Raw genomic sequence first — 25,170 nt, forward strand, 5'->3', positions numbered from 1 at the left:
GGGCTGGATGATCTACTCCTGCTCCTATTTCTTTACGTTGTGTTCTCCATCACCATGGACACATTGTGACTTGGGGGGAGTCTCTTTTGCTTCTCTTTCTCTGACTGTAAGAGGTACCCGGTAATTTCTGATGTGACAGGTAAATGACAATTTTGTGTAACATTTTTTATTACATGATAATAAGGGAATTTTGAAATGTATCTGCTGTTTAATGCAAAGAAAATGCACTAAGTTGGATCATGCAATAGAAACTATCATGATTTTAAAAGAAATCCCTTAGCACTATTTGCTATTGTGGGATACGCAAATATATTGAGTCCCTTCTCATAGCTATTATTTCCCATTTCAGATACACATTTCTTGAACCTCAGCAGGTCACACAGGGTCCACTTGAAATAATTATATTCATAAGAAGTAATCCAATGGAAGGAATCCTTATTCCTAATGAAGGACTCAGGCCTGAAATGTTGGTTTCCTTTTTACTTCCTATGGATGACGTGATCTGCTCTGTTGTACGACCCAGTGTCTGCAGATTTTCTTGTTATACTACATATTCTTCATGTTTCCACAGAATCCCCTCAGTTGTAAGTGGGGCTTTTGGCTTTTTCTGGTAGCTTTTCTACATTCCTTCCAATAGAAACCGACCGGCCTAGGGTTTGTTTACATGCGATTACTGTCGGAGTAAGTTGTAGATTTCAAACTCTTTGTTCATTGGCATCTTTGCATTTGAACTGATTCTACACTTGCATAAAACAAAGAATTGAGTACAGGAGTTGGATGTTATGGTAAAGTTGTATAAGACATTGCTGAGGCCAAATTTGGAACATTGTTGGCAATTTTGGTCATCTAACTATAGGAAAGATATCAGTAAGATAGAAAGAGCATAGAGAAGATTTATTAGGATGATGCCTGGTCTTCAGGAACTGAGTTACATGGATAGGTTAAACAGGTTAGGACTTTATTTCCTGGAATGTAGAAGAATGAGTGGAGATTTGATAGAGGTATTTAAAATTGTGAGGGGGATAGATAGAGTACATTTAGGTAGGCTTTTTTCACTGAGGATGGATGAGATACAAACCAGAGGACATGGGTGAAGAGTGAAAGGGGAAAAGTTTATGGGGAACATGAGGGGGAACTTTTTCCACATAGAGTGGTGGGAGTGTTGGTTGAGCTGCCAGCTGACATCGTGAATCCATCTCAGTTTTCGCATTTAAGAGGAATTTGGCCAGATCTGTGAATGGGAGGGGTCATTGGGATGAGCAGAGTTATAGTTCAGCACAGACTAGAAAGGTTTTTGTGCCGCAATGTTCTATGGTTTTGTTTATTTTTAATGCAGGTGTAATATTTATAGACATTGTAAGAGTAGGTCTCAAACAGCCAGCAAATGTATTTGTCTGGCATCTACCAATCTTCATTGGTGCCAGATACCAGGGGTTTTACTGTATTATTGAACTTGGCAACTAAGGGTCAATCATACACAAAAATACTCTCCTTTAAAGTTGCACCTTAATCAACCATAAAATACTTAAGACTAGAATTGTGATATCTGACTTAGTTTTCAACCGCTAAACACAATCTGCTAGAGACACTCAGTGGGTCAAGCAGCACCAGTTTCTTTCCACTGATGCTGCCTGACCTGCTGAGTTCCTCCAGCAGATGATGTTTGGCTTCAGATTCTAGCACCTGGGGTCTCCTGTACGTCTTTAGTTTTTTAGCTGATCTGCTAGCAGTTGATTTGAAGTAGGCTTGCTGGTAGAGATTGGAATTATTATGCATTTCCTTGCTGCGGCCACCTATTTAACTCACTTTTTTTTACTCTGAATACTTCACGTTCATTACCACATCCAGTTTTTGTATTGACCTTAAACCCTTCTGCTTAATAATTACATATAGTGTTCTTTGGCTATACTGATCTCTTAGTTCAATGTATGTTATTTCTATCTGTCTGCAGTAGGGAAGATGATGGTGGTGGTATGATGTTAACCATTTCTGTCAAAATTGATCAGAGGATTTTGCCTCTAGTGTTTTTAAAATGGCATTTCAGTGATCTGGTATCTACTAAAAAATCGCCCTTTATCCAAATATTTAATGAGCAGAATTAAAGTATTTATTAATACTTCATATTTGAAATTCCTAAACACATGATTTTTGCATTTTGTAAAGTAAATCAGCCAATCATGCAGCTTTAATGCACCCTTTGCAAAATAGGAATTTTAATAACTTTGAATATTGAAGCCAGGGATTTTAACATGGACCTGCATTGGTCAAATGTGTTTTTTTTGGTAATCCATGATGTTTCAGGAAAAATGAGAGAATGTTCACTGTATATTCTTTTTATTAATTTTCCTCCTCATCTAGGAATAGATGGATATGATCTCTGACTTCTTTTAGATCAAATTGAACATTTGGTTTTACTGGACTGTCCATGCAGTTCAATGACCATGCTTTGAAAGGGAGGTCTTTTTATTTTGTTATGTTTGAATTTAAGTTAATCAACTGGCTGCAATTAATACGACAAAATGTGTTCACATTTGCTTAAACAATATAGCAGAACAGGTTTGTGAAGAGGGAAAGATGAAACCAAATACAAAACTTTGGTGGATTATTGGTAGGGAAGTTGCTGGGAGGCTTGTCTGTTTCAAGAAGTGAAAGTTTATTGTGCAACGTAGTTTGTTAAATATTACTCAGAGGATGCTGCTTCAAACATTTTCTTTTCTCATGTATTCTGTTATTCCACTTTCTGGAATTGGTATGCAAATTTAAGAATGCTTCTAAGGGTCCTTGCCTTTTGAGAAACAGTGAGAAAAGAGTATTTCATAAGATCTGTTTTTATCCGCTGTTGCCTGAGGAGGGAGAAAACAAAATCAATTGCTTTGGTAGTTTGTTTTTTTTCTCTTTGATATTTTCAAAGCATTTAAAAATGAATCTATTCAAAACCAGCCACGATTTGTAGCATGGTGTAGGATCCTCAGTGTAAAAATGTGCATAGACATTGCACATAAATCATTTGTAAATATGTGTTGTACATGTATAAAAATAAATAAATTGATATTGTTAAATAGTAGAGTCCTGGATGGATTTCTATGAGCAGTTCAACAGACATTCAGCATCTCACTGCCTGTGGGAAGAATCTGTCTCAGCTTGGTGGTTCTGCCTCTGCTATGGCAGTAACTCTTTCCTGACAGGAGTAGCTGGAAGATGCTTTTAGGTAATCAGAGTGAAAGATTAAATGATGTATGCAAGCGTAAATCATATTTCAGCTAAAACTAAATATTGAGTATCAATTTGCTCACCTTTACCTTCATCTGTATTACTGACTTTGCCTATTAAATTCTGACATTGTATTTGGAGATCGATTCATAAGGAGGTATACTGTAGGTTCAGGACATGATTCTGCCAGTTGAAATGGCCACGATTCTGCATAGCACACTTCACAAGTATGTAGTTTAAGTCCTTTCCAGAAATGCAAATGAATAATTTTTGTCTGATGTTTGAGTACTCTCCCAAGAGAGTGTTGTGTTAATAGGCCATTTCATGTCAAGCCTCCGTCTTGAGACTGGCTACGGAGCAGATAGAAAAATGGGAATTTGCCTTTCAGATAGCAGCCCTAGAAGGCTGCTCCAGCATCCCATTCCTATCCAGACTCCTCGTAACACCCTCCAGATCTAATGGAGGTGAGGCGACTGGTGCTGTAGTGGCACCCGTCATCAATACGCGGCAGAGCAATGGCTGTTTTCCCTACCCATAACCCTCCATGTTGCTGAAACCACTCTATGGTTCCCAGAACAGTTCCAGTGGCATGTGAGATTATGGGTAGGGAAAATGGCCATTGCTCTGCCATGTTTTGAGCTGCAGAGAGTGGCCCTGAAGGCCGAAGTGGCCAGGCGTGGCTGTCCCAGCCCGCACCGGCTGCCTGCTGACGCCCTCGACCCCATCTGCCTGGCAACCGCCAGCTCCCGCTGCCCTGAGGTCTCCCCGCCGCCCCTGACTTGGAGGGAGAAGGGTGAGTGGGGAGATGGGTCATGGGCTAACGGCATCATCAGCCCATCCCTAAACAGCCTCTTATCAAGGCTGTACATTCAGATTGATTGGCAGAGGGCTGCGCTGCGGAGGTGATCCCTCTCAGAGAGGGGTTGGAATATGTGGCTCTGAGACCACCTCCACACATTTAGAAAGGCAGATGATTATGCATTTTGGTGGCGTTTCTCTGTCTTTACATCTCAACTTTTGGGCTATCTGAAATGGCCTAATATTTTCTTCTGGTAGAGAAGTTTAAAAGCACCTTTGAGGTCTTTTGTTGATATGAAGTGTACTATGGCAGTTTTTTTAAAAAAAGAGAGATCTGGGGATCTCATTGAGAAATAATTGTTAGTCATGATCAACTTTGTCAGTAAATCAGCATTTGATTTTTTTTGACCAATTTGTTCAAAAATTATTGTTGCACAATGTTTCAACATTCATTTCAATTGTAATATCTTAAAACACAAAGCACTAGGAGAGAGAGAGCAAGAGGTTCAGGTTGTAATTTCTAGGCCATTTCATGCCAGGCCTCCGTGTGGAGGCCGGCTACAAGCGCAGAGGGAAAACCTAAAACTTGCCTTTCTTAGAGCAGCCCTAAAAGGCTGATCCAGCATCTTATTCATGTCGAACGGCACCTTGTAGCACCTTCCGGATCCGATGAGGTGACTGGTGCGGTAGCGCCACCCATCATAAATACATGGCAGAGCAATGGCCATCTTCCTAACCCATAATCCCCTACACAGTTTCCCAGAATATGGATAGGGAAGATGGCCATTGGTCTGTTGTGTTATAGCCTCCACCGGCTCCCGCCCACCGACCCTGCCTTGAGGGGGTCATGGAGGGAGTTGGGAGATGGGTCGTGGCTGTACATTCATGTGGGGCGCTCTGCCGATTATGCTTCCCCTGAGAAGTGTTGCATTCGGTGCCTCGGAGCTGGCTATGGTGCATTCAGAAAGGTAAGTCTCCCGACTTGAGGGCAGAGAGCCTCTGACTTTACAGTTGGGCATTTTTCTTGCTTGAAAGGGCCTTCTCATAGAATAGTTGAATAAAATGCTAAAGTATGGCGAAAATGGAGAGTTGAGGAGAGATCAAATGGCAAGGTCTGTGATGGTGTGAAAGATTAGAGAAATTGAATGACAAGGATAAAATAGTGCAAACTGAAAGAAGGTGGTAATGTACAAACCCTAAACATTCTTAGATTCCTCAGTAAATTAGCTTTTGAATGAAATGAGCAACCTTAAATTTACACTTGTGATTGGAAACCTAATTCTAAATACTGATGCTCAAAGTAAAACTTTGAGTCACTATTTGCATTAATTAAGTTTTTAATCTTATTTCAGCCCACCAGTTAATTACTTCATAAGTTATTTACTTATTGGAAGATGACAGAATTTTGGTTAATATCTGCTCCTGGAGAAAAAACATGTCAACAGACGTGGGACAAATTAAATGTTGCAACCTCAAGAAGCAATAACCTCTCTACCAACTTCAAGTTTTCAATTCCAGATTTGAAGGTATGTAACAAATTGGGTACTTGCTAATTTAAGTTAAAAATTCTCTCTCAATATTGTATACATTCACCATCCAAGTTAAACGAGGAAGTCTGCAAATGCTGGGTTCGAGTGCAATACACAAAACCTGCTGGAGCAACTCAGCAGGTCATGCAGCATCCATAGGGAATAAAAGGTAACCAATGTTTCAGGCCTGGGCCCTTCATCACAACCTCTTAATTTAGAAGTAATTAAACAAATTATTTTGTTATCTCCCTCAAAAGGAGTTGAATTTGTGGTTCAAGTTTCATTTTATTATCATGTAATAATATGTTGGAATGTAATCTACATAATATGCTTCAACTTTTATTTGCTGTAAAGCAAACAAAGTCACCATGAGCATTGCTCAGTGCCTCTAACAGTCAAAAAGAGAAGCAGATGAGTCCCTTCTGAGATACTGAATGCTCAAGGATTCTCCTCTAGTGCTCCCTCAGCCTCTGCATCCACATCAACTCTTGTTTAAACCATCGGCAGCCTGAGCAGTTATAATCAAGAAGCCTTCACAAGCCCTTTTGCCCTCTGCACTTGCTCAAACTCATACGGCCTCTTAATTTCCTGAATGGAAACTGGTAACAGTATTACAATGTCACGTTGAAACATACCACTTGAATATATTAATATGTCATTGCATTTTTTGTTGGCAAAGTAAAACAAGACGATGGAGTTTGATACAATTTTAAATACAACTTTTTGTATAAAATTGAATTTCAGTGATTCACTTCTCCAGCTCTATTTTTATTCTGAAAAACTTTATGGAGAACAACCTGAGTGGTGAATCTGGATTAAGGCCTAGATGTACACTGAGCAGAAATTTTAACATCTGTAACTATAGTGATGTTTCCATTAAGTTTTAATTTATTTGAAAGCTACTTAATTTTCAGATAGCATAGTAATGTGCCTGAAGCTTTTGATGTGGATGCCAAATTGCTGAACTTTGTTCTCTCCAACTCCTATTGAGATTGAATGGTATGGAAGTGAGTATGGGTAAACGTCTATAAAGATTGTGCAGTGTTCATTTAAATTGGAGAACAATCCAACAAAATCTTTTTCATCTTGGTCAAAATAAAATAACACTATGCTGAAGGATGTAATTTTACCATATAATTTGCTCAATGAAATTTAGAATTATGAAGAAGCCTTGAATGTCAAATTTCTGTTTTATATTTATTTGCATTGATTTAACCAAGTGCTTCTATTAGTAGTGGAGAGTTTTAAAAAAGTTTTGAATGTTGAGTATTAACATGTCTGTAATTTGTAAAAAAAAAAAGACAAGTGGTGAAAATGCAAGGACATGAAAAGTAAATGGAGATGGCAAATAAAGGCTGACCTTCCCGAGATGCCTACTTCTGTCCTACTTTCACATCTGACTTTTTAAAAATTTTTTTTATTTTTCACACTATAAACCACATTGATCAAGATACATACATTTTCCTTTTCATATATATACAGTGTCATTTTCTCCCCCCCTCCCTCTTCCCCTCCCTACCTCCCCTCCCATTCATTTAAAGTTCAGAATCTAAGATGCATTAAACCTGTCAAACAATGTTGTCACTCAATAAAAATAAACAAGAAATTCCACTGAGTCAGTTCTTTTCATTCTCTTCTCCTTCTGTCATTTTAGGTGGTAGATGTCCCTGTAGGTTTTCTCTATTATGTTTCATGTATGGCTCCCATATTTGTTCAAATATTGTAATGTTATTTTTTCTAATGGAATACATTTATTCATTTCTATATACCATTGTTGTATTCTCAAGTTATCTTCTAATTTCCAGGCTGACATAATACATTTTTTTGCTACAGCTAGGGCTATCATAACAAATCTTTTTTGTGCACCATCCAAATCAAGTCCAAATTCTTTGGTTTTTTATGTTACTTAGGAGGAAGATCTCTGGGTTTTTTGGTATATTGCTTTTTGTGATTTTATTTAATATCTGGTTTAGATCTTCCCAAAATTTTTTCACTTTCTCACATGTCCAGATTGCATGAATTGTTGTTCCCATTTCCTTTTTACAGCGAAAACATCTGTCAGATACTGTTGGGTCCCATTTATTTAACTTTTGAGGTGTAATATATAGCCTGTGTATCCAGTTATATTGTATCATACGTAACCTCGTATTTATTGTATTTCTCATAGTTCCTGAGCATAACTTCTCCCATGTTTCCTTCTTTATGTTTAGATCTTGATCCTATTTTTGTTTAGTTTTACCATTTGTTTCCTCATTCTCCTTTTCTTGTAGTTTAATATACATGCTTGTTATAAATTTTTTGATTATCATTGTGTCTGTAATCACATATTCAAAATTACTTCCCTCTGGTAACCTGAGACTGCTTCCCAATTTGTCTTTCAAGTAGGATTTCAGTTGGTAGTATGCCAACACTGTATCGTGAGTTATATTATATTTATCCTTCATTCGTTCAAAGGATAATAATTTATTTCCCGAAAAGCAATTTTCTATTCTTTTGATCCCTTTTTTCTCCCATTCTCTAAAGGAAAGGTTATCTATTATAAAAAGGATTAGTTGATTTTGCGTCAGTATTAGTTTTGGTAATTGGTAATTTGTTTTATTCCTTTCTACATGAATCTTCTTCCAAATATTGAGCAGATGATGTAATACTGGAGAATTCCTGCGTTGTACCAATTTTTCATCCCATTTATATAATATATGTTCGGGTATCTTCTCCCCTATTTAATCTAGTTCTAATCTAGTCCAATCTGGCTTTTCCCTTGTTTGATAAAAATCTGATGGGTATCTTAATTGTGCGGCTCTATAATAATTTTTAAAGTTTGGAAGTTGTAAGCCTCCTTGTTTATACCATTCTGTTAATTTATCTAGTGCTATCCTCAGTTTTCCCCCTTTCCATAAAAATTTCCTTATTATTTTCTTTAACTCCTTGAAGAATTTCTCTGTCAAGTGTATTGGCAATGCCTGAAATAGGTATTGTATCCTTGGGAAAACATTCATTTTAATACAGTTTATCCTTCCTATTAGTGTTAGTGGTAAGTCTTTCCAATGCTCTAAGTCGTCCTGTAATTTTTTCATTAGTGGATAATAATTGAGTTTATATAGATGGCCGAGGTTTTTATTTATTTGTATACCTAGGTATCGTGTTTTTTGCATTTGCCATCTGAATGGTGATTCTTTCTTAAATTTTGAGAAATCCGCATTATTCATTGGCATTGCTTCACTTTTATTTGCATTAATCTTGTAACCCGACACTTCTCCATATTCCTTCAATTTCTTTTATTGATATTTCTTGTTCTGTTAAGTATACTATAACGTCATCTGCAAATAAACTGATTTTATATTCCTTGTCTTTTATTTTTATCCCTTTTATTTTCTGTTCTTATCAGTTCTGCTAGTGGTTCTATGGCTAACGCGAACAATAAGGGCGATAGTGGGCATCCCTGCCTTGTTGATCTGCTTAAGTTAAATTGTTTTGATATATATCCATTTACTGTCACTTTCGCCAATGGCCCCTTATATAATGCTTTAATCCAATTAATATATTTCTCTGGTAAGCTGAATTTTTGTAGTACTTTGAATAAATAATTCCATTCTACTCTGTCAAAGGCCTTCTCTTTTTTTAAATTTTTTTATTTTTCACACCATAAATCACAATAGCCATGATATACACTTTTTCTTTTTCACACATTTACAGTGACTTTTTCTCCCCCCCCCACTCCCTCCTCCCCAGCCACCCCCCACCCCCCCCCCTCATCCATTTTAGGTATACAATCTAGGTTGCATTAATTCAGTCAGACAATGTTGTCATTCAACAAAAATACACCAGAAATTCTACAGAGTCCATTCTTTTCTTTCCTTCTCCTTCCATCAACTTAGGTAATGTTTGTTCCCGGTAGGTTTTCGCTATTGTATTTAATGTAAGGTTCCCATACTTGTTCGAATATTTCAATATTATTTCTTAAACTATATGTTATTTTTTCTAATGAAATACATTTATTCATTTCTATATACCATTGTTGTATTTACAAATTATCTTCCAATTTCCAGGTTGACATAATACATTTTTTTGCTACGGCTAGGGCTATCTTAACAAATCTTTTTTGTGCATCCTCCAAATCAATTCCAAATTCTTTGTTTTTTTATGTTACTTAGGAGAAAGATCTCTGGATTCTTTGGTATACTGTTTTCTGTTATTTTATTTAATATCTGATTGAGATCATCCCAAAATTTTTCTACTCTCTCACATGTCCAGATTGCATGAATTGTTGTTCCCATTTCTTTTTTACATCGAAAACATCTATCAGATACTGTTGGGTCCCATTTATTTAACTTTTGCGGTGTAATGTATAGTCTGTGTAACCAATTATATTGTATCATACGTAGCCTCGTATTTATTGTATTTCTCATCGTTCCAGAACATAATTTCTCCCATGTTTCCTTTTTTATCTTTATATTTAAATCTTGTTCCCATTTTTGTTTAGTTTTACCATTTGTTTCCTCATTCTCCTTTTCTTGCAGTTTAATATACATATTTGTTATAAATCTTTTGATTAACATTGTATCTGTAATCACATATTCAAGGTTACTTCCCTCTGGTAAACTCAGATTGCTTCCTAATTTATCCTTCAAGTAGGATCTCAGTTGGTAATATGCCAGCGCTGTATCTCCAGTTATATTGTACTTATCTCTCATTTGTTCAAAGGATAAGAATCTACTTCCTGAAAAACAATTTTCTATTCTTTTAATCCCTTTTTTTCCCATTCTCTTAAGGAAAGGTTGTCTATTGTAAAAGGGAGTAGCTTATTTTGCGTCAATATTAGTTTTGGTAATTGATAATTTGTTTTATTTCTTTCTACATGGATCTTCTTCCAAATATTGAGGAGATGATGTAATACTGGAGAAGTTCTATGTTGTACCAATTTTTCATCCCATTTATATAATATGTGTTCAGGTATATTTTCCCCTATTTTATCTAATTCTAATCTCGTCCAGTCTGGTTTTTCCCTTGTTTGATAAAAATCTGATAGGTATCTTAATTGTGCGGCTCTATAATAATTTTTAAAGTTTGGCAATTGTAAGCCTCCTTGTTTATACCATTCTGTCAATTTATCTAGTGCTATCCTCGGTTTCCCCCCTCTCCATAAAAATTTCCTTATTATTTTCTTTAACTCTTTGAAGAATTTTTCTGTCAGTTGTATTGGCAGTGCCTGAAATAAGTATAATATCCTTGGAAAAATGTTCATTTTAATACAGTTTATCCTTCCTATCAGTGTTAGTGGTAGATCTTTCCAATGCTCTAAATCGTCCTGTAATTTTTTCATTACTGGATTATAATTGAGTTTATATAATTGGCCTAGATTTTTGTTTATTTGTACACCTAGGTATCTTATTGCCTGCATTTGCCATCTGAATGGAGATTCCTTCTTAAATTTTGAGAAATCCGCATTATTCATAGGCATTGCTTCACTTTTATTTAAGTTTATCTTGTAACCCGACACTTCTCCATATTCCTTCAATTTCTTATATAATTATTTTATTGATAGTTCTGGTTCTGTTACGTATACTATAACATCATCCGCAAATAGACTGATTTTATATTCCCTGTCTTTTATTTTTATTCCTTTTATATTATTATCTATTCTTATCAATTCTGCTAGTGGTTCTATAGCTAGCGCAAACAACAAAGGTGATAGTGGGCATCCCTGCCGCGTTGACCTGCTTAAGTTAAATTGCTTTGATACATGTCCATTTACTGTCACTTTCGCTAACGGTCCCTTATATAATGCTTTAATCCAATTAATATACTTCTCCGGTAAACTGAATTTTTGCAATACTTTGAACAAATAATTCCATTCTACTCTGTCGAAGGCCTTCTCTGCGTCTAAAGCAACTGCTACTGCAGGTGCTTTATTTCCTTCTACTGCATGAATTAAGTTAATAAATTTACAAATATTGTCTGTTGTGCGTCTTTTTTTGATAAATCCAGTTTGGTCTAAATTTACCATTTTCGGTACCTGTTCTGCTAATCTGTTTGCTAATAGTTTAGCAATTATCTTATAGTCTGTGTTTAGCAAAGATATTGGTCTATATGATGCTGGTAAGAGTGGATCTTTCCCTTGTTTTAGTATTACTGTAATTATTGCTGTTTTACACGAATCTGGTAAGCTTTGTGTTTCATCAATCTGGTTGATTACATCCAGGAGGGGTGGTATTAATAAGTCTTTAAATGTTTTGTAGAATTCTATTGGAAATCCATCCTCTCCTGGTGTCTTATTATTTGGTAATTTTTTTATTATCTCTTGTATTTCTACTATTCCAAATGGTTCTGTTAATTTATTTTGTTCCTCTATTTGTATTTTTGGTAGTTCGATTTTAGTCAAAAATTCTTCTATTTTCCCTTCTTTCCCTTCGTTTTCAGTTCGGTATAATTGTTCATAGAATTCTCTAAAGTTTTCCTTAATTTCTTTTGGATTATATGTAATTTGTTTGTCTTTTTTCCTTGATGCCAATACCATTTTCTTAGCTTGTTCTGTCTTAAGCTGCCATGCTAGGATTTTGTGCGATTTTTCCCCTAGTTCATAATATTTCTGTTTTGTCTTCATTATATTCTTCTCTACCTTATATGTTTGTAATGTTTCATATTTTATTTTTTTATCCGCCAATTCTCTTCTTTTAGTTGTATCTTCCTTCATTGCTAATTTTTTTTCAATGTTTACTATTTCCCTTTCCAACTGCTCTGTTTCCTGATTATAGTCCTTCTTCATCTTGGTTACATAGCTTATTATTTGCCCTCTAATGAATGCTTTCATTGCGTCCCATAGTATAAACTTATCTTCCACTGATTCCGTATTTACTTCAAAATACATTTTTAATTGTTTTTCAATAAATTCTCTAAAATCCTGTCTTTTAAGTAGCATGGGGTTTAATCTCCATCTATACATTCTTGGAGGGATGTCCTCTAGCTTTACTGTCAATATTAAGGGTGAATGGTCCGATAGTATTCTCGCTTTATATTCTGTTTTTCTTACTCCACCCTGCATACTAGCTGATAACAAAAATAGGTCTATTCTTGAGTATGTTTTATGTCTAGCCGAGTAGTATGAGTATTCCTTTTCTTTTGGGTTTTGTTTCCTCCATATATCCAAAAGTTTCATTTCTTGCATTGATTTAATTATAAATTTGGTTACTTTGTACTTCCTGTTAATTTTTTTCCCTGTTTTATCCATATTTGGATCCAAATTCAGGTTGAAATCCCCTCCTATTAGTATGTTCCCTTGCGTATTAGCTACCTTCAAAAAGATATCTTGCATAAACTTTTGATCTTCTTCGTTAGGTGAATATACATTAAGTAGATTCCAAAACTCCGAATATATCTGACATTTTATCATAACATATCTCCCTGCTGGATCTATTATTTCCTCTTCTATTTTAAATGGCACATTTTTACTAATTAATATAGCCACTCCTCTTGCTTTTGAATTATATGATGCTGCTGTTACATGTCCTACCCAATCTCTCTTTAATTTCTTGTGCTCCAATTCAGTTAAGTGTGTTTCTTGGACAAATGCTATATCAATTTTTTCCTTATTCAGTAAATTTAGTAGTTTCTTCCTTTTAATTTGGTTATGTATTCCATTAATATTTAAAGTCATATAGTTCAGCGTAGCCATTTTATACTTTGTTTATCTTCTCCTTCCGTTTTTCCATCATTACCTTTCCTCCTTTTCCATTTCTGTTTTCTTATTTTCAACTCTTTATAAGACAACATTCCGACAACATCCAACATTTTGCTTATTCTCCTATTTATATCTTCTTTATCCCCAATCTCCCCTTCCCCTCCTGAGTTGTCCTTTATCCCTTGTCGGACAACCACATCTCCCCTCTCCATTTGGGTTTGCGAATTCACTCGCAAGCGTCAACTGATTTTGCAGTGACCGCTATTTCTCCCCACCCAGCCCTCCCCAGAAAAGATTTCACTTTTCATATGTAACAAAGGACACTCTTTTAATTCCCTCCTTATTCTCTCTATTCCATTACTTTCCCTTATTCATTCTTGTCTATACTATCTATATTTTCCTCTAAGTACAGATACCTTCACGTATGCACATTTTATCTATTCACTCTTATACCTCTTTACCCACATACATATCAATCGTGATCATTTTTACTCTCATTACCCGTCTTCTTCCCTCAGTCTATTTTTGTAATTGTTCTGCAAATTTTCGTGCTTCTTCTGGGTCCGAGAATAGTCTGTTTTGTTGTCCTGGAATAAATATTTTCAATACCGCTGGATGCTTTAGTATAAATTTATACCCTTTCTTCCATAAAATCGCCTTTGCTGTATTGAACTCCTTTCTCTTCTTTAGGAGTTCAAAACTTCTATCTGGATAAATGAAGATTTTTTGCCCTTTAAACTCCAGTGGTTTGTTGCCCTCTCTTACTTTTTCCATTGTCTTCTCCAGTACCTTTTCTCTTGTAGTATATCTTAGGAATTTTACTGCAATTGATCTTGGTTTTTGTTGTGGTTGTGGTTTAGAGGCCAATGTTCTATGTGCCCTTTCTATTTCCATTTCTTGCGGTAGTTCTGGACATCCTAGGGTCTTAGGGATCCAATCTTTTACAAACTCCCTCATATTCTTGCCTTCTTCATCTTCCTTAAGGCCCACTATCTTTATGTTATTTCTTCTGTTATAATTTTCCATTATATCTATTTTTTGAGCTAACAGTTCTTGTGTCTCTATCGCTTTTTTATTAGATTCCTCCAATTTCTTTTTTAAGTCTTCTACCTCCATTTCTGCTGCTACTGCCCGCTCTTCCATCTTGTCCATTTTCTTTCCCATTTCTGTTAAGGTCATATCTATTTTATTCATTTTCTCTTCTGTTGTTTATTCTTTTTCTTAAATCATTAAATTCCTGTGTTTGCCATTCTTTAAATGACTCCATGTATCCTTTAATAAGAGAAAGTACCTCCTTTATCTTGCCTTTCTTTTCTTCTTCTATTTCACTGTACTCTTCCTCTTCCTCTTCTTCTTCCTCTGGGTTGGCCATCTGTTGTTTCTTTGTTGCCCTTTTCTTCTCTTCTTTCTTGTTTCCATTGTCTTCTGTGGTCTCTTCTTGCTGCAGGTGTTCTGCAGCTGTCGTTGCCGGCTGTGGAGATCGACTCCCCAGCTGGTCCCCTCTCCCGTCGGTGTGGTTTTTTTTTCATGCGCATGCGCGGTTGCGCACTTTTACTCGGCTCAGCGAGCCATTTTTGTAGTCCATTATCTACCGACCTGAGGGAGCGGGTTTCTCTCTCCACAGCGGGCCTCTTCGAACAGGTAAGGCCTTCACCTTCTTCCTCCGTTGTCTTCTCTTCCTCTCTTCTTACCGTTGCTTTCGATTTTTCTTTTTTTGTCGCCATCTTCTTTCCACCTTTATACTCACTTTTCTTTAACTTTTATTTCTGTGCCTTTGTGTTTTCCTTTGTTTTTCCCGACTTTTCTGGAGAGGGCTGGAGTTCTCTGTTCGGCCACTACTCCATCACGTGACTCCTCCTCAATGGCCTTCTCTGCGTCTAAAGCAACCGCTACTTTTGGAGCTTTATTTCCTTCTACTGCATGAATTAAGTTAATAAATTTACAAATATTGTCTGTTGTTCGTCTTTTTTTAATAAATCCAGTTTGGTCTAGATTTACTATTTTTGGTACATAGTCGGCTAATCTGTTTCCTAATAGTTTAGCTATTATCTTATAATCTGTGTTAAGATATTGGTCTATATGACGCTAGTGCGAGTGGATCTTTCCCTGTCTTTGGTATTACTGTAATTATTGCTGTTTCGCATGAATCTGGTAACCATTGTGTTTTATCAATCTGGTTCATTACTTCCAGGCGGGGAGGAATTAATAAATCTTTAAATGTTTTATAGAATTCTATTGGGAATCCATCCTATCCTGGTGTTTTATTATTCGGTAGTTTTTTTATTATCTCTTGTATTTCTACCATTTCAAATGGTTCTGTTAATTTATTTTGTTCCTCTGTTTGTAATTTCGGTCGTTCAATTTTAGTTAAAAATTCATCTATTTTGTCTTCTTTCCCTTCATTTTCAATTTGGTATAATTGTTCGTAGAATTCTCTGAAGTTTTCATTAATCTCCTTTGGATTATATGTGTTTTGTTTGTCTTTTTTCCTTGATGCCAATACCATTCTCTTAGTTTGTTCTGTCTTAAGCTGCCACGCTAGAATTTTGTGCGTTTTTTCTCTTCGTTCATAATATTTCTGTTTTGTCTTCATTATGTTCTTCTCCACCTTATATGTTTGTAGTGTTTCATATTTTATTTTTTTATCTGCCAATTCTCTTCTTTAGTTGTGTCTTCCTTCATTGCTAATTCTTTTTCTATATTTGCTATTTCCTTTTTCAACTGCTCTGTTTCCTGATTGTAGTCCTTCTTCATCTTGATTACATAACTTATTATTTGCCCTCTGATGAATGCTTTCATTGCGTCTCATAGTATAAACTTATCTTTCACTGATTCCGTATTTATTTCAAAGTACATTTTAATTTGTCTTTCAATGAATTCTCTAAAATCCTGCCTTTTAAGTAGCATGGAGTTTAATCTCCATCTATACATTCTTGGAGGGATGTCCTCTAACTCTATTGTCAATATCAGGGGTGAGTGGTCCGATAATATTCTAGCTTTATATTCTGTTTTCCTAACTCTGTCTTGCATGTGAGCTGATAACAGGAATAGGTCTATTCTTGAGTATTTTTATGTCTACCCGAATAATATGAATATTCCTTTTCCTTTGGGTGTTGTTTCCTCCATATATCCAAAAGTTGCATTTCTTGCATCGATTTAATTATAAATTTGGTTACTTTGTTCTTTCTGTTAATTTTTTCCCCAGTTTTATCCATGTTTGAATCCAAATTAAGGTTGAAATCCCCTCCTATTAGTATGTTCCCTTGCGTGTCTCCTATCTTAAAAAAAATATCTTGCATAAATTTTTGATCTTCTACGTTAGGTGAATATACATTGAGTAAATTCCAAAACTGGGTGGGTGGGTGGGCGCGGTCATTTTTGCTCTCGTTACATGTCTTCATCTCTGTTTTGTAGTTGTTCTGCAAATTTTCGTGCTTCCTCCGGATCCGAGAATAGTCTGTTTTGCTGCCTTGGAATAACTATTTTAAGTACCGCTGGTTACTTTAGCATAAATTTATATCCTTTTTTCCATAGGATCGCTTTTGCTGTATTAAACTCCTTCCTCTTCTTCAGGAGTTCAAAACTTGTATCTGGATAGAAAAAAATTTTTTTGACCTTTGTATTCCAGTGGCTTTTTGTCTTTTCTTATTTTCTTCATTGCTTTCTCCAATATATTTTCTCTTGTTGTATATCTTAGGAATTTTACTAAAATGGATCTTGGTTTTTGTTGTGGTTTAGGGGCTAATGTTCTGTGTGCCCTTTCTATTTCCATTTCTTCCTGTAATTCTGGTTTTCCTAGGACCCTGGGGATCCAATCTTTTATAAATTCTCTCATATTCTTGCCTTCTTTATCTTCCTTAAGGCCCACTATCTTTATATTGTTTCTTCTATTATAATTTTCCATTATATCTATCTTCTGAGCTAACAGCTCTTGTGTCTCTTTAACTTTTTTATTAGATTCTTCTAATTTCTTTTTTAAGTCATCTACTTCCATTTCTATGGCTGTTTCTCGTTCTTCCACCTTGCCATTCTTTTTCCTATATCTGACATGACCATCTCTAATCTATTCATTTTTTTCTTCTACTTTTTCTTCTTTTTATTTCACTAAATTCTTGTGATTGCAATTCTTTTATTGATTCCATGTATTCTTTTAAAAAAAAAATATCCATTGTCTTGCCCTTCCCTTCATCTTCCATTTCTCTGTGTTCTTCTTCCTCTGGGTTGGTCATCTGTTGTTTCTTTGATTTCTGTTTACTCTCTTCTTTCTTGTTCTTGTTGTTTTCTATGTTCTCTTGTCATTCTCAGCTGTGGAGATCGACTCCTCAACTGGTCCCCCCCCTCCCGCCATTTTTTTTTTGTCTTGCGCATCACGCATGCACGACTCCTCGCGCATGCGCGGTTGCGCACTTTTGCTTGGCTCCGCGAGCCATTTTTGTAGTCCCGAGCTCTGGACTTTGACTGACCTGAGGGAGCGGGCTTCTCTCTCCACAGCGGTCCTCCTCAGACAGGTAAGGCCTTCACCTTCTTCCGATGTCTTTTCTTCTTCTTTTCTTCCCGTTGCTTTCGACTTTTCTTTCTTCGTTGCCATTTTCATCCCCCCTTTACTTTCACTTTATTTTAATTTTTGTGTTTGTGTCTTTGTGTTTTCTCTGTTATTTTAAAACTTTTCCGGAGAGGGCTGGAGTTCCCCGACCGGCCACTACTCCATCATGTGACTATACCCCCCACATCTGACTTCCATGTTAATTCCTGATAGGGAATTTCTCTTCTATGATTCTACCTTTCCTTTGAGAAACACGAGTAGGTCCTTGTTGTCTTCCATTTGCGTGGCTTGGTGTAACAACACCATTCACAGATTTGCTGACAATATCACTAGTAGGCTGAATAAAAAGCAGTGATGAGACAGCATACAAGAGGGAGGTTGAAAACTTGTCTGACTGCTGTGGTAATGACAACCTCTCATCTAATGACATGAAGACCAAGAAGCTCATAGTAGACTTTAGGAAAGGAAAATCAGAGGCGAACGATCCAGTGATGATTGTGGGATCAGAGGTGGAGAGGATTTTTATCAATAATTTATTAATATTGAAATTTCACATCCAAAAATACAGAGTACATACGGATACATCTTAAAAGTTAAGATACATTACACTTAAATCATACCATTTCATCCAAGGTACTCCACATTTTAATTAAACAGATTATGTTGTATTGATATTTTATTTAAAAAAAAAAGGAAAAATCTAAACCCACTACCAAGAAAGAAGCTGTTTGGCCAAAAGACAGAATTCTTATCAGTGATAAATTATCTCATTAATCAACAGTTCTACCTTCATAATAAATCATACTTTATAAAAGTAATTCAAAAAGGGTCCCCACAATGTTTGAAAATTTGAATTCAAATCTAAAATTGAGCACTTAATCTTCTCTATATTTAAACATGACAAAACATGACATAACCATTGAGCACAATAAGGCAGGGTAACATACCTCCACCTGAGCAACACTGCCTGCCTAACCATACGAGTGTATCAGCGCTGTGGCGGCACTAGATCTCCCAGGAGGCATCGAACCAGCCATGTGACATCAGTGAGTGATTCTGGCTTTTAAAAGGTTGTATGGATGATAAAGAGTAAATCTTTTTGATTCATTCTAGAAACAGCTTGTGTGGTTATTTCGTCGTGTCCACTGCTATTCCAGTAGTCACGAGAAATAAAAGGTAATACATAGAGCTTGGATGTCGTTAACGTTATGTCACTCTCTCCAACAATACCAATAAAGAAGTTAAGGAAATGGGTTTAAAATTAACTTCAAAAAGTGCAGAGAAAGATTGAACTACTTCGTTCCAATATTTCTCAAGACCCTGACATGGCCAGAAAATTTGAATTAATAAAGCATTTCCATTGTTGCATTTATCATAATGATGAGATACATTTGCATAAAAATGAGCTGGTTTGACTTTGGACATGAGGCCTATGGACTACTTTAAATTGTAGGAGAGAGTGATGGGCACATAAAGAAGTATTAATCAATTTGAAAATTATATTCCAAGCTTCTTCAGGAATTAAAAGTTGTAGGTCCCATTCCCAGGCTTTTTAAATTTTATCTGAGGGAGGCTCTCTTATTCCCAGCAACATATAAATGTTAGATATTGAACCATTATAGAAAGATTGTAAATTAAAATTTACATCAATTTAATTCTTATCAGTCCTTTTTGGAAGTTATGTAATTGAGATCGTTTAGGTTTTAAAAAAACCTCTAACCTGCAGATAATGAAAAAATTTGAATATTTGGTCGACTGTATTTAATAAAAAGTTGTCCAAAGGAAGCAAGACTCCAATAAATCTTTAAAACATTTAATGCCTGATCTATATAATTCTTTAAAAGCTACATCAATCATAGAAGGTAGCGGTGGAGAGGATGAGCAAATTTAAATTCCTGGGAGTCACCATCTTGGAGGACCTTTCCTGGACCCATTTTATTAATGCCATTTGTGAAAAAAGTATGTTGGTGCCTTTACTTTCTCAGGAGTTTACGGACGCTCAGTATGACATTGGATGCCTTGGCAAAATTCTACAGATGTCATTGGAAAGTGTGTTGACCTGCTGCATCATGGCTTGGTGTTGGGGCACGAATACCTCTGAGCAGAAAGCCCTGCAAAAGAAAATGAACACAGCCCAATGCATCACAGCCAAAACCTTCTCCACCATTGAGAACATCTATAGGGAGTGCTGCCATTGGAGAGCAGCTCCAATCATCAAGGATCCTCGCCACCCAGGAAGTGTTCTATTCTGTATCGGGAAAGAGGTATAGGTGCCACAAGATTCATAACTGGTCATCCCTCTTCCCCTTGATTGCTGCTGTCCCCTTCCTCTCTTCAACCTATCATCTCCTGCCTTTGCAACCACACCTCCCCACCAACCACCCCACCCCCCCCATTCTTTTGCCTGGAAGCCTGCTGACATTTTTCCATACCTTGATAAAGCCTGAAAAGTTGGTTAAGTATTTTTACCATTGCTATATAAAGGACACTGTTTGACCTGCTGAGTTTCTCCAGCATTGTGTTTTCACTCGTACCACCAGGTTCAGGAGCAAAAGTCTTGTACCTCCAGGTTCAAGAACCAGACTCCTGAACAACAGACTCATTTGTTTAAGGAATCTGACTTTGTTCATTATTTATTACTGAATATTTATTTTCTGTATTTGGACAATTTGTTTACATTTTTCTTTTTTAATGTTTCTTTTGTGTACACTTTCTTCTTGAGTACAGTTTACAATTACCAATAAATAGAAATTCTGTCTGACCCGCTGGAAAGATGATCTCAGCATAAAGTTATGCATGTACTCTTGACAATAAATTTGCATGTTAATCCTTGAATATTTCCTTAATCTGCACTTTTTGCATTCAATAAGAAATACTTCCTTAACTCAATTCCTACACTAACTTCTGGCTCTCTTTATTACTCTTTTCTATACAAGAGTGGAGGGGATGCTTCCCTTTTTCCTCCCCCACCACCCCCCATATTTTCCAATTTTGAGTCCTCAAATCACTTTGCAAGTTTAAAAAAAAATTTTTTTTGAGTATTTTCCAATTCATTGTGCAAATTTTGCTGCTCTTGATACCAAGTCAAGTTTATTGACATCTGATTGTACAAATGCAACCTGATGAAACGGCATTCTCCAGTCCTAGGTGCAATACATGCAGACACCCAATCAGACATAACACTCAGGCAAATAATAAATATGCAGGACAAGTATTTTATCTAAATATTGTTTTGTACAAATGGAAGTCTCGGCTGGTTACCTCCTTTGGTTGTTCAGCCTTCTCACTGTGGGAAGAAGCTGTTCCTCAGCCTGGTGGGGCTGGCTCTGATTCTCCTATATCTCTTCCCCGATGGGAGCAGCTGAAAGCTGCAGGGTGGAAGGAGTCTGCAATGATTTTTGCATGGCCTCTTCAGACAACGATCCTGGTAGATCAAGTCGATGTTTGGGGATGGGGTGGGGGGGGGGGGGGGGGAAGAATGACTACAGTGATCCTCTCTACCACACATGGTCCTGTGCATTGACCTCTGATCCATTTCTCTGCAGCAACTGTACCACATTGTGATGTAGCTGACTAGGATGCTCTTATTAGAACTCCAGAGAAGGTTGACATAATGGTGGCTGGTAGCCTTGCCCACTTCAGTCTTCTCAGGAAGTGCAGTTGCTGGTCACTGTTGCACCTTCCTAACCAGTAAGGAGATGTTGAGTGTCCACAATGGGTCACTAGTTAAGTAAACTCCAAGGAACCTGGTGCTTTCCACTCTACTAAAGAATTGTTGATGTGTTGTTCCTGGTCCTCCTGAAGTCCATGATCATCTCCACGATGAGATTTGGGTTGTTGCTCTCGCACCGTTTCACGAGATTTTCCAACTCCTCTAATAGTGCTACTCATCATTGTTGCTGATGAGGCCAACTACTGTTGTATCATCTGCAAACTTTATGACACTGTTGGATCTGGCAATGCAGTGGTGTGAACAGGAGTGAGCTGGGCACACATCCCTGAGGTGTCAGCATGTCGGTGGTTGATATTCTGCTACTGACCTGGACAGACTTTTGTCTTTCCATTACAAAATCCAGGATCCAATTACAGAGCAGGGTGTTGAGTCCCAGCGAGGACAGCTTCTCCACCAGCCTTTGGGGAATGATCGCATTAAACACCAAGCTGACGTCAATGAAGAGTTGCCTGGCCTATGAAACATTCTTCAGTTGGGCCAGGACGGAGTGAAGCAACAAGGCTATAGCATTGTCTGTGGAACTGTTTCTTCTATTGGCGAATTGAAATGGATTTGGTGTCTCTGGGAGGTGTGCTTTGATACGTTCTATTGTCAGGCGCTCAAAGCATTTTATAATGGTGGAGGTCTATTGCCATAGGGCAATAGTCAATGAGGCCTGTTATTGTCACCCTCTTTGGTACTAGGATCCTTCTTATGCTGAAGGGATGGAACTTTGTGTGTTTAGTTTGCAGAATACCTCTGTTTCATTCCAATTTATTCCTTGTTATGAGCCCAGAGGACCCCAAAACCCAGCAGCAAGAGAAATTCATCAAGACAAATGGTTACTTAAACAAAAGTTGCTTTTAATTATCATTAAACATGAAAACCGGATCAAAGTTTAACTTATTTACTATTAACCTAACTTAATCCCCATCTAATTCTAAATGCACATGCATGTAATATGTGTATGAGCTCAAAAAAAGAGTGGGGCTTTGGCTCGAGAGGCTTTGGCAAGCAGAGGCTGAGGAGAGCAACTGCCGCAACCAAGGTAAGGGGAGAAGGTAAGTGAATTCAAGGGTATAATTCTACAAGCTAATGGAGTCAGCTAGCGCTGTGGATTGTTTCAGCTGTGGGATGTGGGAAATCTGAAACTGTATACTTGTCCCTGACAACCACACCTGCAGGAAATGCATTCAGCTCTGGCTCCTTACTGACTGAGTTCAGCAACTGAAACTGATGAACTGAGGGTTATTCAGGAGGCCAAGGCAGTCACGGCGGGAAATTACACGGAGGCAGTCACGGCGGGAAATTACACGGAGGCAGTCACGGCGGGAAATTACACGGAGGCAGTCACGGCGGGAAATTACACGGAGGCAGTCACGGCGGGAAATTACACGGAGGCAGTCACGGCGGGAAATTACACGGAGGCAGTCACGGCGGGAAATTACACGGAGGCAGTCACGGCGGGAAATTACACGGAGGCAGTCACGGCGGGAAATTACACGGAGGCAGTCACGGCGGGAAATTACACGGAGGCAGTCACGGCGGGAAATTACACGGAGGCAGTCACGGCGGGAAATTACACGGAGGCAGTCACGGCGGGAAATTACACGGAGGCAGTCACGGCGGGAAATTACACGGAGGCAGTCACGGCGGGAAATTACACGGAGGCAGTCACGGCGGGAAATTACACGGAGGCAGTCACGGCGGGAAATTACACGGAGGCAGTCACGGCGGGAAATTACACGGAGGCAGTCACCCCACATAGGCAAGATACAGATAGACGGGTGACTGTCGGGGGAGGTAAAAGGAAGGGACCAGTAATGCAGAGTATCCCTTTGGATGTTCCCACTGACATTATGTATGCTATTTTGTTTACTGCTGGTGGGAACGATCTACCAAGGGCGAGTCGAGGTGGCCAAGTCTCTGGCACAGAGATTGATTCCTCAGCTCAGAAAGGAAGGGCTAAGAAGAAGAGAGCACTAGTAATAGGGGACTTGTTGGTTAGGAGGGCAGACAGGAAGTTTATTGGAATGCATGGAGACTCCCAGATGGTATGTTGCCTCCCAGCTGCCAGGGTCAGGGATGTCTCAAATTGTCTCAGCAGCATTCTGGAAGGGGAGGGACAGCAGCCGGATGTCATGGTCCACGTGGGGACCAATGACATAGGCAGAGGTAGAGATGAGGTCTTCAAGAGGGAATATAGGAAACTAGGTAGAAATTTAAAAGACAGGACCTCGAGGGTGGTAATCTTCAGATTGCTGCCTGTGCCATGCGCAAGGCAGTACAAATAGAAAGTTATGGCAGAGGAATGTTTGGCTAAAGAGTTGGTGTAGGGGGCGGGGCTTCAGATTCCTAGATCACTGGGATCGTTTCTGGGTGAGGTCAGACCTCTATAAAAAGGATGGACTGCACCTTCTCTAGAAAGAGAGCAATATCCTGGCTGGAGGGTTTGCTAGAGCTCTTGGGGAGGGTTTAAACTAGCTTTGCAGGGGAGGGAAATCGCAATGAAAGCAAAGAAAATAGGATAGCAGGGAGTTGCAACAGAGGTAGGAATTAATAGTAAAGAAGTGGTCAAAAACTACATAAAGGAAAGGCAGCTGAGCAGACAGGAAAAAGAACTGTTCAACAGGAATGCAGCTCATACATCATCAATAACGGGCTTACAGACACTTGACTTAAATGCACATAGCATCAGAAACAAAGTGGATGACCTGGTTGCTTAGATTCAACTGCAAAGGTATGACGTGGCCATTACCGAAATGTGGCTCAATGAGGCGTGCGATTGGGAGCTCAATATCAGAGGATACACAGTAGATAGGAAAGTTAGGCAGGAGGGTAGAGGTGGAGGAGAGGTTCTGATGATAAGTAATGACATTAAATCAATAGAAAGAAAGGATATAGGGTTTTAAAGCAGTAGAATCAGTATGGGTTACAGTAGAAATGCCAAGGGTAAAAAATTATATTGATTATATACAGGCCCCAAAACAGCGGCCAGGTAAAGGACTATGCAATACAGATAGAAATAAAAAGGGCATCTCGCAAAGATAATATCAAATTAATTATGGGAGATTTTAACATGACTGGGAATTGGGAAGGACAGGAATTTACTGGACCACAGGAGTGTGAGTTTGTAGAAAACATAAGAAATGGATGTTTTGAACAGCTTGTTGAGAAGCCCACCAAGGGATCTGCAGTTCTAGATTAGGTCATGTGCAATGAACCTGAGGTTGTTAGGGAGTTGAAGTTCTAAAGCTGTGTTTATACTAAGGACACCTCGCATCACCTTGAATCACCGCGATTTTTTTTGTCGCTCGCATCACCACGCATTTTTAGACTACTTGAACTGTTTCTACCGAGCGATTGAATACGCGGTGATGCAGGGCGATGCGAGGTGACCAGGAAGTCCGATAAGCAAATGAAAACCGCGGGTGAATAATCGTGACTTCCGGTGAGTCACCCGCGGTGTTTCCAGTGCGAGGTTGTCCCTCGCATCAACCCGCATCGACCACCTCAAAAGTAGGATGCCGGAGCACCTCGAATCGCCGTACATCAGCCACAACCGGATGTGTTTACAGTGCGGCCAGATTCGAGCTGTCACCGCGCTTTACCTCGCATTACCGGGCTTTTCCCGGCTCAGTAGAAACACCCCCTTTGAACCTCCAGGAAGCAGTGACCATAACGTGGTCGAATTCAATTTCAC

At 38.0% G+C, this 25,170-nt stretch overlaps 1 protein-coding gene across 5 annotated transcripts in view; it reads left to right on the forward strand.

The window, feature by feature from the left end:
• The window catches only part of atp6v1c1a (ATPase H+ transporting V1 subunit C1a), a 128,132-nt gene that overhangs the window by 23,833 nt on the left and 79,129 nt on the right, over window positions 1-25,170 (forward strand). For 4 of the 5 annotated variants that reach the window (XM_069920485.1, XM_069920484.1, XM_069920486.1 and 1 more), the window contains one exon: window positions 5,361-5,534. The exons of the other annotated variant lie outside the window; for it this stretch is intronic. In XM_069920485.1, coding sequence (XP_069776586.1) covers window positions 5,403-5,534 — 132 coding nt within the window. In that variant the 5' untranslated portion in view covers window positions 5,361-5,402. The remainder of the gene's footprint in view (window positions 1-5,360; window positions 5,535-25,170) is intronic. 5 annotated transcript variants of the gene reach the window in all.

The sequence above is a fragment of the Narcine bancroftii genome, chromosome 2 (assembly GCF_036971445.1).
Source record: "Narcine bancroftii isolate sNarBan1 chromosome 2, sNarBan1.hap1, whole genome shotgun sequence".
NCBI lineage: Eukaryota > Metazoa > Chordata > Chondrichthyes > Torpediniformes > Narcinidae > Narcine > Narcine bancroftii.